The sequence below is a fragment of the Sturnira hondurensis genome, unplaced genomic scaffold, assembly GCF_014824575.4.
Source record: "Sturnira hondurensis isolate 20B ecotype Veracruz unplaced genomic scaffold, ASM1482457v3 Scaffold0006655, whole genome shotgun sequence".
Classification (NCBI taxonomy): domain Eukaryota; kingdom Metazoa; phylum Chordata; class Mammalia; order Chiroptera; family Phyllostomidae; genus Sturnira; species Sturnira hondurensis.
In genome coordinates, this window is record NW_028079286.1 from 2,855,205 (window position 1) to 2,871,970 (window position 16,766).

Genomic DNA, 16,766 nt, shown 5'->3' on the forward strand with positions numbered 1-16,766 from the left:
TACCATCTCAGAGGGCCTAGAATGCATTCATAAATAACCCACTACACATATGGTCCCCTGTCATCATTGTAGAGCTGAGAGAACTATTCCTACCCAGTCAGTAAGTTCTTTTATGCTTGAGAGACAAAACTGTCTATATTCCAGTGAACCACTTCTTCCGTCCTTAATGCTGTGGTTTGCCTTTGACTTCTAACTTGAAGGACAGTGTACAACATGCTCCGTATCAACATTGCATATGATGAACATAATGTTTTGTAACAAAATTAGTTACGTTTGTGTGAAAACTTTGCTACATACTGTAATCATCTCAGAACTCTAGAGAACCAATCTTACTTGTTTTTAATTTCTCTCATTGAAATTTATTGACAAAAATTTTACTTTGTTTATTCCTAACATTTTACTGTTTTAGTGCATGTATGTTTTGCCTTCTTAAATTCTTTGTGGAGTGAGGCCTGATGTTTAAAAAATAAATAAAATACAGAAAAGAAATTCTACTTTCTCTCTGGTGCTTACTCTCTACTGCCCTCTGCAGTTAGAATGAAAGAATAAGTGAGCCACAAACTATTGCTCTGCTACCTAATGTCCAGGAGATCCCTACCCAACAGGAAGGAATGTTTAAAGTAATTGGTGACCTATAGGACACTAACCATTATCAACCAGACTCTATCTATTCACAGGAAAGATTTCCCACCCAATTTTCAAAAGAACTGCCTAACTCCTGCACCCATATACAAACGGACATCAAAGTTCTCTTATTTTAGGTCAAGGCTAAGGGCCTCTATGTCGAAGGTCCTTCCTGCCCTCTAAAACTTGAGCCTGGGAGTGAAAGAGAAAAAAGACTCAATAGTTACAGTAATGACATACAGGTGCAGACAATGCAATTCGTCTGTGCTTTACAAATATCAAAAAAAGTTTACAATATCAGTGCCTGCAATGCAGCAGAGATAATGTGAGATCTTGCTTTTTGTTTTTACAAAAAGTGCACGGCAGCTGCAAGATAACCAGCAAACGGGCAACTTCGATTTTATTAGAAAGGACCATTAATTATGCGTGGATAACTTTCTTCAGTCACACTACTTTGTATGGACAACAACACTGTCAGTGATGTCATCTTCTAAAACAGATGCCAATGTATAGACATATTGTGCCTACAGCCCAAATCCATGACCTGGGTAATGCAGTCTGGGTAACATTATCATCCCTCATCTGAACCCTACAACTCCATAGAAAAATAATGCCACTCTGGTGGTTGTTCAAAGAATATGATGCGCAGGAAACAAAATCAAGTCCCTGTGTAATTTTCTTTACATTCTAATATCTACTTGAAGGAAACATATCACAGAATTTAACACCACTGTGTGCCTATGAATATGTCGATGTCATTTTATTTTTTGTATTAGTAGCAGGTTTAAAAGTTAACAACCACACATTTTCTTGGATAAGAGTATTTTCAGCGAAGATGTTTTCTAAAGGATTGAGGTCCAATGTGTATTCACGTAGCATTCCGTAACCTTTCCACAACTGCGGGATCAGAATAATTTACAGCATTCCTGACAGAGGAGGCAGCATTGTTTCATTGTTCGGGGTGTGAACAATTTTGAAAGAGTTACAACTTTTGGTTTCATTTCTGCTTACATTGTGTGAGTTGGTCGATTCATTCTATCTACTTATCCTTATAATACGCAAAATATTAAAGCAGATTAAAAATTTTTTGTCAGGAAATTTAAGCTTCCTGAGCCGAAAAATGTTTCTTTAAAAGTTGTGTATCAAACAGATCCAATAAGACTTTTCACTCGTTTAAAAATACACACCAAGCACCTACTACGGAGGTAGGTAGGCTCTATTTACGGGTTACTAAGTTGTCTTAGAAAACTGCACATTAGTCATCACCTGAGAGCCGAGCAGAGGCCCCGCCCTCATAGGGGCCGGGCAACCAGCGACTAGAAGGTCCCTCCACCCCGTGGTGCGTCATTTTCTCTGCGCTCTGAGGACAGATCCTGCGTGGCGTGCGGCCTGAACCCTTGAGATTGCCGCGGGGCTCGAACCATGGCTGAAAGCGGCCGGACACCTCAGGCCCGGGCGCTCCTCCAGCAGTGCCTGCACGCTCGGCTGCAAGTGCGCCCTGCCGAGGGGGACTCCGCGGCCCAGTGGGTGGAGGTAACGTCGGCTCTGCGCTCCAGTTATCCTCCGGCGCAGGGGCGATTCTTTCCGCCTTGTGTCGGAGACTGGTTCCTATCCCCGCCCCCCTTCCCCGCGTCTTCCTTGGAGTCGGCCGCACGGCACTAAGCACGCGCTGTGGGTGGCCCGGGACTTCTGGCCAGTCTGCCCAAAGCTGCCCACGATGGCCTGCCTGTCTTTGTCTCAGCCCTGCCCCACCAGACCCACTCCTTCTCCCTCTGATTTATTCCTCCAGAGAAAGGGCATGTTCCCTGCTTGGCACCTAGGGAATTTGAACTTCCTCTCACCATCTGTTTGCCGGAGCTGGGCAGACTTTAGACCTAATTGCCTCGGATCTCTGGCTTAAAAGAGCCTAAAGGCTGTGGCACACCCTTCGATTGCTATGCTTGGGTGGAGCTAGTGGGTTGATGTATTGCGAGTGGTCAGTCCTGTTTTGACTTGATTTCTCTGTTAAGGTTGACTGCACCTGGGTCAACGGAGAAATTAGATTTTCCAAGAAACAATTCTTTTGTCAAGGAACTTTTAAAAGTTTGACTTATTTCCAAATAGAAACAAAGGCTGCTGTTACAATAACATTGTGTTATAGAACACATTTCCTCCAAAGAATTTAAAACGTTTACACCAATATGATTTTCTTCTGCTTGCATATTTGCCTTTTTGAGAAAACCTGCCCCCACTTTTGCAAAAACAAGATGTTATTTGAGGCCCCTGACTTATTTTTGGAGTAAGATGAAATGAGGAAGAATGCTAGTTCATAATTAAGATTTTTGTAAGTCCTAGTGAATGTAGGAGCATCACATACACTCATCTGTGAGAATTTGGTCCCAGATCTAACATTCCTTAACACAGTCATAGTCATTATTTTAAATACTATCCATAAACTATGATGTGGGTGATTATTCTTATACCAGAATCTGTTACCCTCTGGTAACTTGGAAATAAAAGCATAAACATTCCTATATTTTCCCTCCCATTTTCTTTATGAAAAATTCTTATGTTCTTACTAGCCTTTTTAAAGTTCTTGATTCCTCTTCCTTATGTTGAAATTTTATTCTTCCTATATTTGCCATCTTATCTACAGAACTGCCTATTTTTACAGTTGCCTCATGGGACAGTAAATCCCAAACTTGTTAATCTTTGAGATTTTTTCCATGCCTCTTTGTCTTTTTATATTCTTCATGCCACATTTCCTTAGGCAAAGTCACAAATGTTTTAGCAGGCTTTCAAACTATCAATCTTCATTTATAATTTTAAAAGCTATTTTAGAGCCAAGCTATTCCAGCCAAGATGGAGGCATAGGTAGATGCACTTTGCTTCTTCATACAACCAAAAGAAGGGCAACAAATTTAAAAACAAAAAGTAACCAGACCTGCCAGAAAATTGAACTGTATGGAAGTGTGACAACCAAGGAGCTAAGAAACATTCACTCAGACTGGTAGGAGGGGTGGAGAGGGGCAGCCAAGGTGGAGAGGACTCATGGCAAGCCAGCAGCCGTTGGACTGGGCGAGGCGATGGTGGCAGAGCAGGTGGTCCGACATTTGCGTGCAGATAAACTGGGAGGAACAACTGGGAGAGAGACAGACCACGCAACCCAGGGTTCCAGTGCAAGGAAATAAATTCTCAAAACTTCTGACTAAAAAACCTGTGGAGGTTGAGGCAGCGGGAGAAGCTCCCGACCTCACAGGAGAGTTCGCTGGAACGACCCACAGGGTCCTAGAATGTACATAAAACCAACCATCTAGGAATCAGCACCAGAAGGGCCCAATTTGCTTGTGGGTAGTGGGGCAAGTGACTGAAAGCTGGCAAAGAGCTGAGCAAGTGGTATTGTTCCTTCTTGGACCCCCTGCCCCACATACAACGCCACAATGAAGCAACGTGGGTTGCCTCACCCTGGCAAATACCTAAGGCTCTGTCATTTACCATGTAACAGGCACACGGGAACAAAATACATATAATATGGCTCAAATGAAAGAACAGATCAAAGCTCCAGAAAAAAATAGAACTAATCAATGAAGAGATAGCCAACCTATCATTGCACAGTTCAAAATATTGGTAATCAGGATGCTCACAGAAATGGTTGAGTATGGCTGAAAAATAAAGGAAAAAGTGAAAGGAAAAAGTATAAGGAACCAACAGCGACAGGAAGGAAACCAGAACTCAAATCAACAGTTTAGAACAGAAGGAATAAAGAAACATTCAACCAGAACAGAATGAAGAAACAGCAATTCAAAAAACGAGAGGCTTAGGAACCTCCAGGAGATCTTTAAACATTCCAACTTCTGAAACATAAGGATGTCAGAAGGAGAAGAGAAAGAGCAAGAAATCAAAAACTTATTTAAAAACAAAGAGGGAGAACATCCCCAATCTGGTAAAGGAAATAGACTTCCAGGAAGTCTGGGAAGCTCAGAGAGTCCCAAAGAAGTTGGACCCAAGGAGGCACACATCGAGGTACATCATAATTACATTAGCCAAGATTAAAGATAAGGAGAGAATCTTAAAAGCAGCAAGAGAGCCCTGACTGGTGTAGGTCAATGGATTGAGCGTGGGTCTGCAAACCAAAGGATCGAGGTTTAATTCCCAGTCAGGGCACATACCTGGGTTGCAGGCCAGTTCCCAGCAGGGGACACATGAGAGGCAACCATACATTGATGTTTCTCTCCCTCTCTCCTTCCCTTCCCCTCTAAAGATAAATAAATAAAAATCTTTTTTAAAAAGCAGTAAGAGAAAAGGAGACAGTTACTTACAAAGGAGTACCCATAAGACTGTCAGCTGATTTCTCCAAAGAAACCTTGTAGGCAAGAAGGGGCTGGAAAGAAGTATTTCAAGTCATGAAAGGCAAGGACCTACATCCAAGATGACTCTATCGAGCAAAGCTATCATTTAGAAGGAAGGGCAGATAAAGTACTTCCCAGATAAGGTCAAGTTAAAGGAGTTCATCATCACCAAGCTCTTATTATATGAAATGTTAGAGGGACTTATCTAAGAAAAAGAATGTCAAAACTATGAACAGTAAAATGACAACAAACTCACAACTATCAACAAAACCTGAAAAAACGAACTAAGCAAACAACTAGAGGAGAAACAGTTTCACAGAAATAGGGATTACATGGAGGGTTATCAACAGGGAAAGGGATGGGGAAGAATGGAGGAAAAGGTAGATGGAATAAGAAACATAAATAGTAGGTAGAAAATCGACAGGGGGAGGTTAATAGTATGGGAAATGGAGAAGCCAAAGAACTTATATATATGACCCATGGACATGAACTAAGGTTGGGGAATGATGGTGGGGGTTGGTATAGGTCAAAAGGAAATAAAGGGGAGAAAAAATGGGACAACTGTAAGCATAATCTATAAAATATATTTTTTAAAAAAGCAATTTCAAAGCTCTGTTTTTCACTCCTACACATGGTTAAATTAGCATAAAGAGATAGAAAGTAAATTCTCAAACATCCTCTCCCCTGTTTTATTATCAAAAGTTCTAATTTAACATGTTTTAATTGTTAGAGATTTGAAGGTGGTTTTTTGTGTTTTACTTTCCTTCGTTTAGAGCAGCAGTTTTCAACCAGTGTGCTGCAAGACCTTTCATAACATGCAGTGGCTGACTATTTAATTTAGTCAGGTGCACCAACCAACCTCCTTTCCCTTAGATGGTCAAATTAAAAAGTGACAATAGCCAACACAACAATAGCCATTCGGTGTGAATGAATGAAAATTATACCTTTTTTTTATGGCACATTGGCAGAAAATGTATTTTTTGGTATGGGGCAGAATTTTAATAGTTTTTTGTGCGCCGTGAGATGAAAATAGTTAAAAATCACTTATTTAGAGCTTTGATGTTACAGGCTAATGTTTTTCTTTTGGGGAGGTGAATTTTTTAAGCTACAATGAGAATTATCTATAGTGTTCTATATATTTAAGGTGTTTTACACCAAATGAAGCTACAAAGGAAAGCGATTCTGACATGAAGAGGGGGATTTGAAGAGGGTCAATTTAAAATCTGTTACTAGAATAAACTAAAAGAAAATATGCCTGAGATGTGGGCCCTATTGAAGCAATCTGAGGGGAGAGCCTGGGACAGGGGTGTGGATACGGTCATTCAGCCTGCCAGCTCCTTATGAGTGTGCACTGGAGGCTGTTGTCTGTTCCAGAAGGACAATTGCACTTTTAAAAAATTACTTCTTTTCCTGGTAAATCAGGTGCGAGAGCAGAACCACAGTTGTATTTACATAGAACACAATGTAGGTAACACGTAGATCCTATAAGATACAGTAAAACTTAAATCCAACCAACAGGTAAAAAAAAATTCTTATTATGTATATATAAACAGTCTGTAAAGTGTTTTGGGAATTAAAATATTTTATGTTCCAGACTTTAAGTTTATTTTTACATACTCATTTAATGAACACATGTATAGCTCTTACTATGAACCAGGTACTATTTTAAGCACCTTACAAGTATTTAATCATTTAATCTTCCTAATAGCTGTTGGACTCAAAAGGGTTAATCTATAGTATTAAAAAACTTAATGATTTACTAAGCAGCAAAATCAAACTCATTTATCAAGTGTCTTTTTTCCATATAGTCCCTATCCTACAGGAGCTAATAAAGAAATATCCAAGTACATCCCTGGCTGGTGTAGCTCAGTGGATTGAGTGTGGGCCTGCGAACCAGAGGATCGTGGTTCGATTCCCAGTCAGGGCACATGCCTGGGTTGCAGGCTGGTTCCTTGCAGGCCAACTACCAGCAGGGGACGCACGAAAGGCAACCATACATTGATGTTTCTCTCCCTCTCTCCTTCCCCTCTAAATATAAATAAATAAATAAAATCTTGAAAAAAAAAAAAGAAATATCCAAGTAATTATATAAAGTGAATCAGCTTACATTCTCAGTTACAGACAACCTTGTGATGTTGAACTTAGTATCATAAATGCAATTTCCAAGGCCTAAGAAATATGTTTATTTAAAGCCTTTACAATAACAGAAAATAATTGGAAGATTTCTTGGAGTTTACTGAAATAAAATCAGACCCTTGTTTTCATGATCTGCAAGTAAATGAATCAGGAGGAATAGCAATGGTGTCTTCAGCCACATGAGATATAATGCGAAGTCATTTGGTGTTGGGTAAATGGGGCCCTGCAAAGTAAATGTTTCTTACTACGAGGAGGGAAGGAAGCTAGTTCACAGTCTAAGGGTATTGATTAGAAGTAAATGTTTGAAGGTAGAACCTTCACTGCTGTTGGCTGTATTTTCAACTTAATTTTTGAAAGAAATGATAATTGAGGAGATTTAATAGTGAAAAAGACTTTGTTTTCACACATATTTAAGAAATCAGTATTGTAAAAACTTAACTCTTTTCCTTTGCCTTTAATCTTTGCATCTGTAGCAGTTGTGAAATTTTACTCATTTACTTTTGTGTCTCTATATGGAAGTTTTTTTCCTAATCTGAGTTTACTGTGGTGATTTATCACAGGTCCAGAAAGGATTGGTGATCTATGTGTGCTTTTTCAAGGGAGCTGATAAGGAACTTCTTCCCAAAATGGGTATGTATTTGATGTTTCTTTTTTGAGTGAGAATGTGTAGCAATAGTAGGTAAATTTTCAGAAGGGGTAAGTTGTAAATGACTTAACTCTGTACTGTTGTTGGCTTAGCTGTTTGCCTGTTCCAAAGTTTAAAGTAAACAAGTATGGTAAAATTCTTTTAAAATATCTGCAGCATTTCAGATGGCTTATAGAATGGTTTAAAAGAGTGTATACACACACACACAACACACTGAGATTCAGACAAGGATACAGAAAATTATTGGAAGCAGGGTGGCCACATGGGGAGAAACAGATGCTGCATTTCTTAATATAGTTTTCGTATCTCCCAGAGTCCATAACAGACAGGGACATGTAGGTGACGCTGAATCTGTAAGATGTGGGCCCCTTCAAATCTGGACAGTTCAAGTTGGCATCGTTATTATGGAAGAATTTACATTAACCCATTATGTATTTCTTGGTAGGAAATGTGTATGTATATATATGATTCCCCTGATTCTTGAACCAAGCTTAGTGACATCACATCCACACCTCATCCAGGGATAGAGAAAGCATCTTTGAACAATAATTTACCTGTCTGCAGCTTTCCAGTGTACTGGATAGTCCATAGCATAGTCCATAACATTCCTTGTGATGATTACATAGGTATCAGATGTACCATATTAAACCATAACTGTCTCAAGATAGTATTTGATATAATGATCACATCCCCCCAAAAGCCCACCATAATGGCTCTATCCATAAAATTGGAGATAGGTTAATATGGCACAGTAGCCATTAGTTTGATTAATAAGATATAAATTAGACAAATGGATAGTTGAATCATGCAGAAAGTAACCTAAAAGAGCTTGAAGTAGTGGAACCCAAGGTAAATAGCCCAGTGAAGAACAGCGTGGACTGCCCTTCCTGGAAGTGGCCATAGGTGACCTCTGAAAATGGTTTGCTATCACTTGACCCAGAAAACCCCACAAAATCATGCAAATCAACAGGTTCAGATCTTCGTGTTCACTTTAAGAACACTCGTGAAACTGTGCAGGCCATCAAAGATAGGCATATTCGAAAAGCTACGAAATATCTGAAAGATGTCACTATAAAGAAGCAGTGTGTCCCATTCCATCGGTACAGTAGTGGAGGTGGTACGTGTGCCCAGGCCAAACAGTGGGGCCAGACACAGGGTCAGTGGCCCACAAAGAGTGCTGAATTTTTGCTACACATGCTTAAAATGCAAAGAGTAACTGAACTGAAGGGTTTAGATGTAGATTCTCTGGTCATTGAGCACATCCAGGTGAACAGAGCTCCCGAGATGCGGTATAGTACTTACAGAGCCCATGGGCGGTTAACCCGCACATGAACCTGCCCTGCTGCATTGAGAGGACACTTACTAAAAAAAAGGCAGATTGTTCCGATTGTTCCTAAACCAGAAGAGGAGGTTGCACAGAAGAAAATATCCGAGAAGAAATTGAAGAAACAAAAACCAAAAGCTTATGGCCCAGCATAAAATAAATACTAATATGAATGAATGAATGAACAAACAGCATAGACTAAAGGCTAAAACTCCTAGAGGAATGTTATAGGCTTAAAAAGGGACCTACGGTAGGTGAGGAGGGAAAGCAAGTAACTAACTATAATGGTTTAAAATTTGAATCTGGGGGGAGTAGGGAGCTTAGAGAGAGTGAATTGAGGGCTCCTGTGTATAGGATTACTTATCAGCACTTAATGCTTGGGAATTGGACATGCTGTTCATTTTTCTGAGCTAGTATTTTTGCTTTGAATTCTATCTGTATTAACATAAAACAGTTTAGTAGAAATCTTCAATAACAGAAAGAGAATCTTTGTCATTGTGATTTAAGATTGACTTAAGTTGTTTTTATATATTCTTAAATGGATCTCAATCATAAGATGAAATGAACCAACCACATAAGCTGCATTGTGTTTTATGGTAATTAAATCCTGTGTGCTTCCAAAACTGTCTTCCTGAGTTCACTTTGAATACATGTATAAATTGTGGTGAATTAAAAACACCGAGGAGGTTCTCCTTAACACTCTCTTCTCTTTTTTAAAGTTATATTTTATTGTTTATGTTATTTCAGTTGTCCCAATTTTTCCCCCTCCGCCCAGCCCCTCAGGCAAGCCCCACACCATTGTCCGTGTCCATGGGTTATGCATATATGGTCTCTGGCCACTCTGTTCCCTATGCTGTACTTTATATCCCCATGTCTATTCTGTAACTGTTGGGAACCGGTTGCTCTGCCTGGTTTCAGAAGTTATAACTGCCCCCCATGGATAAGGCTGAGTGAGTGACCTCCAGACTGTGAGCCACTAAGAATACAAAGCTTGTCCCTGGCAGCAAGCGCTGCTTCTGCGTCATCCCCAGCCCCCAATGCTTGGTCGGTTAGTCAATGACAGGTAAGACCCCTCAGAGGTGGGGCAACCTAAGCCAGACACAATCACTTGGGAGGCCATCATGGAAGGACTCGGGGGGCTGCAACAAACAGGGAGTGATGGACCCTCGCCCTCCAGCTATTCTGACTTAGCCCAAGTCCCCATTTCCGTCTGGGAGAAGTGCTTCCTGGATCTAATCCATGTAAGCCTGAAAACCTATGATGGGGAAGATGGTGCAGCCCCTTGCTGGCTAGAGCGGGATCCGGGGTGATGGAGCATAAGAAAGAGTTCCTAAAGTCCTGTGGAGCTTGCTTTGCTGAGAGTGCTTTCATTCATATGATAAGGGTCTGAGCAGGAAATGAGTATGTCTCCCAAAGTTTTGCAACCCCCTTATCTGACAGACACTGACTCAGACTAAGCCCTCAGATTTCTTTGAAGTGTTATCTACTGTTTGATCCTCACCACCTGTATTCCTGTGTATTACAACCCAATAAAAGCCATTGAGGAAGGGGCTCCTGGATTTTCTCCTCTGAGAGATTGGCCACCTCTCCTCCTCAAGCAGATCATGTCTTGGTAGTTTCACTTTCATCTGTGGCAGACGGAGGGTACTTTGTGGGCAAAGTTGCCCCCACATGTGACTACCAATTTATACTTGTTAATCCCTTCACCCTTTTCACCCAGCCCATCACCACCACCCCTCCATTCTGGGAACCATCAAAACATTCTCTGTATCTATGATTCTGATTCTATTTCTGTTTCACCTTACCTCTTAATGCATAGTCGAACATAAAGCTTTATATATCATGTTTCTCAGTGAAGGACTGTGACGTTAAGAATCACATTCTGCTGGTATCAGTTATAAACAAAAGAAGTCCATCTATTAAGGATAGCATCAGCTTGTACTTCCCTCTGTTCCAGGAGGCAAAGTAAGCCAGTATGATGGGATTCTCTTAAATCCCACCTCATACTAATTACATGGATTCAGACCTTTTCCAGTCAAATCATGTGTCCTTGGGAACATAAAAACCAGTTATCCATAAAGTCTAAAATAGCATGGCTAACATGGAGATGTTCTGTGTCTTCCTCAATTCATCTTCAGTATAACTGGACTGAAATCCAGGGATCTGTCAGAAGTTAACTTCCCGTGTATATCATTAGAGAATTCTGATCGATAACCTGTCTTAGGATCTTTGAGTTTCCAACATGCCATTCATTCATTATCTCATTTTAATTCTACTTATTGACAATTTGTATTTATGTTATATTTACTTCTGCATACTGATATTTATATAGCATTAATTGAATTCTCAGTCATAGCCTATAGAGGGAGTTGTATGGAAGTATAATAAATTGTGCTCTGGCCTATTATTCCAAAATTACCTCCCTGCTCTGTTACTGGCCTGAGGCTTAGGATAGCTAGATCATGAGTTCCATCGAGATGAAGTGCTCTGGAGAGTTACTATTTCCTTAGAAGCAATGAATAAGGAGGACCCCTGGCTGTATAGCCAAGTCCTATTTGTAATAGAGAATACTAGAGACATTTTTCCAAAAAAAATTATTTATTTATTTTTAGAGAGGGGGAAGGGAAGGAGAGAAACATCACTGTGTGATTGCCTTTCATGTGACCCCCTACTGGGGACCTGGCCTGCAACACAGGCATGTGCCCTCGCTGGGAATCAAACTGGCGATCCTTTGGTTCTCAAACCAGCACTCGATCTATTGAGCCACACCAGCCAGGGTGAGATATTTTCAAATAGATGTTAGTTAAGTGAAAACTGATAGTGTATAGCTCAGGAATTCAATGGATGGGCACCTTGGTAGGTTTTACCAGGTTGACTCCCTGATTTGTGGAGTGGGGCAGCCATACTGAATCCTTACTATAGTTTTATAGACCCTGTGACAATTGAAACCATTGACTACCCCTCCAGAAAGCTTACCTTTCCAAACCTAATTATTGGGCAGGAGTGAAAGGTATATATAGTTTATGTTGCCATTTATTTTCTCAGGACTATTATTTACAAACAGAAGCTAGTTACACATTATAGAGGTAGGGAGATCCTCAGGCTATTTATATTAGGCATTTCTTTTGATTATTGTTTTGGAAATAGCTAATGTTGAGATGCAAAGGTTTTCTAAGTCTAGATTTTTGGGTAGACATCAATATTTATGGTGATTTTGATACATGTTACCTATGAGTATTAATTTCATAAGTACCATAAAAATAATGATACCATTGTATGTTTATGAAGATAATATCAGTAACTCTAAACATTTGGATTTACTTTTTTCAATTGTAATAGTGGATTTATTATTTTTTTTTAATTCACCAAGATTTATTCAGTACCTGCTATAGATGTGCAAAGCTTGGTGTTGACAAAATATGCATAAAAACGGTAGATTCAATTCAATTTAACCAACATCTTTTATGTGTAAGCCGCTAAAATTTGGCTTCTGCCTTCATGTCACACACACTAGTGGGACAGCAGCATGGCGAGGTCTGGGATCTGTAGCTAAAAGTCTAGCGCAGTAAAAAAGTTGGTTGAGGTCCTCCAAGTTCATTTTTGTTTGGATGGGATGTCTATGTACAGAATGAAAGTTACTGCTTTTCTTTTTGTAATGTTTTATTGTTTATACTATTACAACTGTCCCAGTATTTCCCCCCAAGTAACAATGAATTTCTGATAATTCTTGCTTTCCCCTTTACTCTTCTCCGTAGGTTATATTTGTCTGTATTAATAGTGCCTTTGAGATGATAAAATTATAAAACCAGCTGGTTTGTAATGGGGTTGAACCTGGTACCTTTGTCTCAGAACACTAGGCAACTAAGTTTAAAATAATAAATGCACTTAAATTTTTATTTAATATTCTTTGTTATGAAGCAGAATTTGGTGTGTGGAGGATTTATCTTGGTCTTTTTCTAATGGTTTTGCTTATGAAATGTAAAAAGGAACAAGAAGGCAAGATCTTCCTATGTATCCCCTGGGGCAACAATATTTTCAGGTTTTGGTTGACAGTTCATTTGGTCCTTTTTGGATGAACTACTCATTAGGCAGTCTTAGCTGCCATATCACATTTAAAGCATTATGCCATTTTCTGCATGAAATTTGCCTTAATTTCATGCTTAGATCATTCAGCTTAGTGAAGCAGTTTTTAAGATCTAAATAGAGACTTTGAGTAAAAAGCATGAGCTGACAAACTGGATTTTTAAGGATGAGATCTTCTGACTAGAAAATTGTTGGTTTTCTTTTTTTTCCCTTTGTTTGTTGTTCACTTCCAAATGTTTTCCCTTTCTTCCCCACCCAGTTAATACACTGTTAAATGTGAAATTAAGTGAAACAGAAAATGGCAAGCACGTCTCTGTATTGGACCTGCCCGGCAGCATTCTGATTATCCCTCAAGCCACCCTTGGGGGCAAAGTGAAAGGAAGAAACATGCAGTATCACTGTAACTCTGGAAAAGAAGAAGGGTTAGAACTTTATTCCCAATTTGTGACTCTGTGTGAAAAAGAATTAGCTGCTAACAGCAAGTGTGCGGAAGCTGGAGTTGTGGTGGAACACGGCACTTTCGGGAACAGGCAAGTGTTAAAGCTGGATACCAATGGACCATTCACACATCTGATTGAGTTTTGAAAAATTAAGTCGCCTTCTACAACTGTTTTCTAGTATAAAATGACCTGGACTATCTTAGATGCACCCCCCCAGCCCTCCTCCTTGCTGCTGCCCCTTCTTCTTGAATAAACTGATCTGCAGCATTTTTAGACAAGAAATTCTGGGTCCCATTCCTAACTCTGCAGCCTGCTAATTGAATGACCTTGCTAGTCACGTAAAGTCTGGACCTCAGTCATTAATCATTCTGCTTTTCCCTACCCTTCAACATGAAATTTTGAGAAATGCTTTCTATTTACTTTATGATCATTGTGGAAATGTTTGCAGAGAACTGTATTTTAACTATTTTGCAATGAAGAGTTTTGTGCAATCAAGAAAAATACATGTCAAAAAATATATATTTCTTATACCCTTAAATTTATGTAGTATGTAATAAAAATAACAAAATTGGGGAAAATCTAGCACAAACCAATTGTAGTTTCATCAGTTTTGTTTTTACTATTCAGTTTTCTAAATTTTGAATGAAACACTGAAGCTTATTATTCCTTTTAATATCTATGAGAATGTAATATGGAAATGTTACTGTGTATTATATTACTTTACAAGCATATCCAAATGTTTTAAAATTATTTTAAGAATGTTTAGTTGACATAGGAACAGGTATGAGGTATTAAAAGTTGTTTTTATTTAACATACCAATAGGTTGATATTCTGTTTCTCAGTTTTTTACCAAAACAATATATGTCTCGTATTTTGTTTTCCCTTTTTTCCCCACTCCAACCAACTGAGCCACTCAGCCAGGGCTGTCTTTCGCTTTTAAAAGTTACTGCTTCAAGAAACTAGTGTTAGTTTATATGGTAATTTTTTAGGAAGTTCCTTTGTTGTTGAATTAGATAGGGAAGAAAAAGGGAAGCTTCTCTACTGCAATTATTTGAAAACAAGGTCACTTGTTCATTTTCATTTTATCTACTTAATGATTTGAAGGCAGCTTAATTTTTTCTGTTAGTGAACTTGCCTGTTGCTCACTCCCCACCTCAAAATTTATATGTTGAAGTCCCCAACGTGATGGTGTTTGGAGATGGGGCCCTTTGAAAGTAATTAGGGTTAATGAGGTCATAATGGGATTAGCATCCCCATAAGAAGGAACACCAGAGAGTTTGCTCTCTGTCTCCCCTCTGTGTGAGGATACAGTGAGGAGGGGGCCACTTGGAAGCCAGGAAAAGAACCCTGACCAGAAACTGACCTTGCTGCCACCTTGATCTCAAACTTCTAACCTCCAGGACTCCGAGAAAATAAATTTCTGTTTAAGCCACCTAGTTTATAGTACTTTGTTATGAACGCCCAAGCTGAGATAGTGACAAAAGATAGACAGCTAGTTGAGTAGACTTTTCAAAGGCAGGAGAGGAAGATGTGTAAAAAAAATGAAATAATAAATGAATCAATAAAATGTTAAAGTCATTTTTTTCAGACTCCTCTGATATAATTTTAAAAGATATTTTGCTGCCCTGGCTGGGTATCTCAGTCGGTTGGAGTGTCATCCCAATGTGCCAAGGTTGCAAGTTCGACCCCTGGTCAGGACACATACAGGTGAGTGGATGGATAGGTGGAGCAATGGGTCAGTATTTCTCTCTCTTTTTCTCTAAAGTCAATAAATAAAAATTTAGAAAATAAAAAGATTTTTCTTATGTGGTTTTAATTTGCATCTCTCTGATGATTAATGATACTGAGCATTTTTTCATATGTCTGTTGGCTACCTGTATGTCCTCTTTGGAGAAGTGTCTTTTCAGGTTCTTTACCCAGTTCTTAATTGGGTTTTTGTCTTCTTGGTGTTGAGTTGCATAAGGTCTTTGTATATTTTGAAAATTAAACTCTTATCAGATATATCATCAGCAAATATGTTCTCCCATTCAGTGGGTTCCCTTTTTATTTTTTTGATGGTTTCTTTTGCTGTGTAAAAACTTTTTAGTTTGATGTAATCCTGTTTGTTTATTTTTGCCTTATATCACTTGCCCAAGGACATATATCAGCAAAAATATAGCTATGAGAAAGGTCTGAAACTTTATTGCCTATGTTTTCTTTGAGGATTTTTATGGTTTCAAAATTTACATTTAAGTCCTTAATCCGATTTTAGTTTATTGTGGTATATGGTGTAAGTTGGTGGTCTGGTTTCATTTTTTGGCATGGTATCTGTCCAATTTTCTTAACTCCACTTGTCAAAATGGCTGTCATCAATAAATGAACAAACAAGTACTGGCAAGGATGTGGAAAAAAGAGAACCCTGGTGTGTTGTTGCTGGGAATGCAGATTGGTACAGCCACTGTGGAAAACTAAATGTAGTGTTTTCTCAAAAAATTAAAAATCAAACTGCCTTTTAACTGAGCAGTCCTGCTTCTGGTGATATATCTGAAGAAACCTGAAACACTAATTTGAAAGAATATGTGCATATGCATCCCTATGTTCTTTGCAGCATTATTTGCAATAACCAAGATCTCAAATGCCCATGACTAGATGAGTGGGTAAAATAGCTGTGGTACACTTATACAATGGAATACTACATGGCCATCAAAAAAGGGAAATCTTGGAAAGACCTGGAGATTACAATGGTAAGTGAAATAAGCCTGTCAGGGAAAGACAAATACCATATGATGTCACTTACCTGTAGAATGTAATGAACAGAGTAAACTGATGAACAAAACAGAAACAGAAGCATGGATACATGGAACAGACTGACAGCTGTCAGAGGGGATAGGCCTGGATGGAAGAAGAGGAAGGGAGTAAACAAGTGAACACAGACAACACTGTAGTGATAGCTAGAGAGAAGTGAGTATGGGGGTAGGTGGAGGTGGGGAAAGGGGGGGGGGATAAATGGGGACAGAAAGAGACTTCACTTTTGCCGGTATGCACAGAACGAATGGAGTGTGCAGATGGTGTTTTGTTGGGTTGTGCACTTGAAACCTGCTTGGATTTGTGAACCAATGTCACCCCATTAAATTAAATTTTAAAATAAAGATAAATTGTAAGGATAAAAATAAATTATTTTAAAGAGTAAAAAGTAAAAACCAAA

At 39.1% G+C, this 16,766-nt stretch overlaps 1 protein-coding gene and 1 pseudogene across 1 annotated transcript; both read left to right on the plus strand.

Moving 5' to 3' along the window:
- Positions 1 to 1,978: 1,978 nt before the first annotated feature.
- On the plus strand, positions 1,979 to 15,124 carry DTD2 (D-aminoacyl-tRNA deacylase 2). The gene is made up of 3 exons (XM_037050265.1): positions 1,979 to 2,157; positions 7,649 to 7,718; positions 13,401 to 15,124. The coding sequence occupies exons 1-3, from the start codon at positions 2,047 to 2,049 to the stop codon at positions 13,724 to 13,726; spliced, it is 507 nt and encodes a 168-aa protein (XP_036906160.1). The 5' UTR covers positions 1,979 to 2,046; the 3' UTR covers positions 13,727 to 15,124.
- LOC118989932 (60S ribosomal protein L17-like) lies at positions 8,540 to 9,220 on the plus strand (annotated as a pseudogene).
- Positions 15,125 to 16,766: the final 1,642 nt, after the last annotated feature.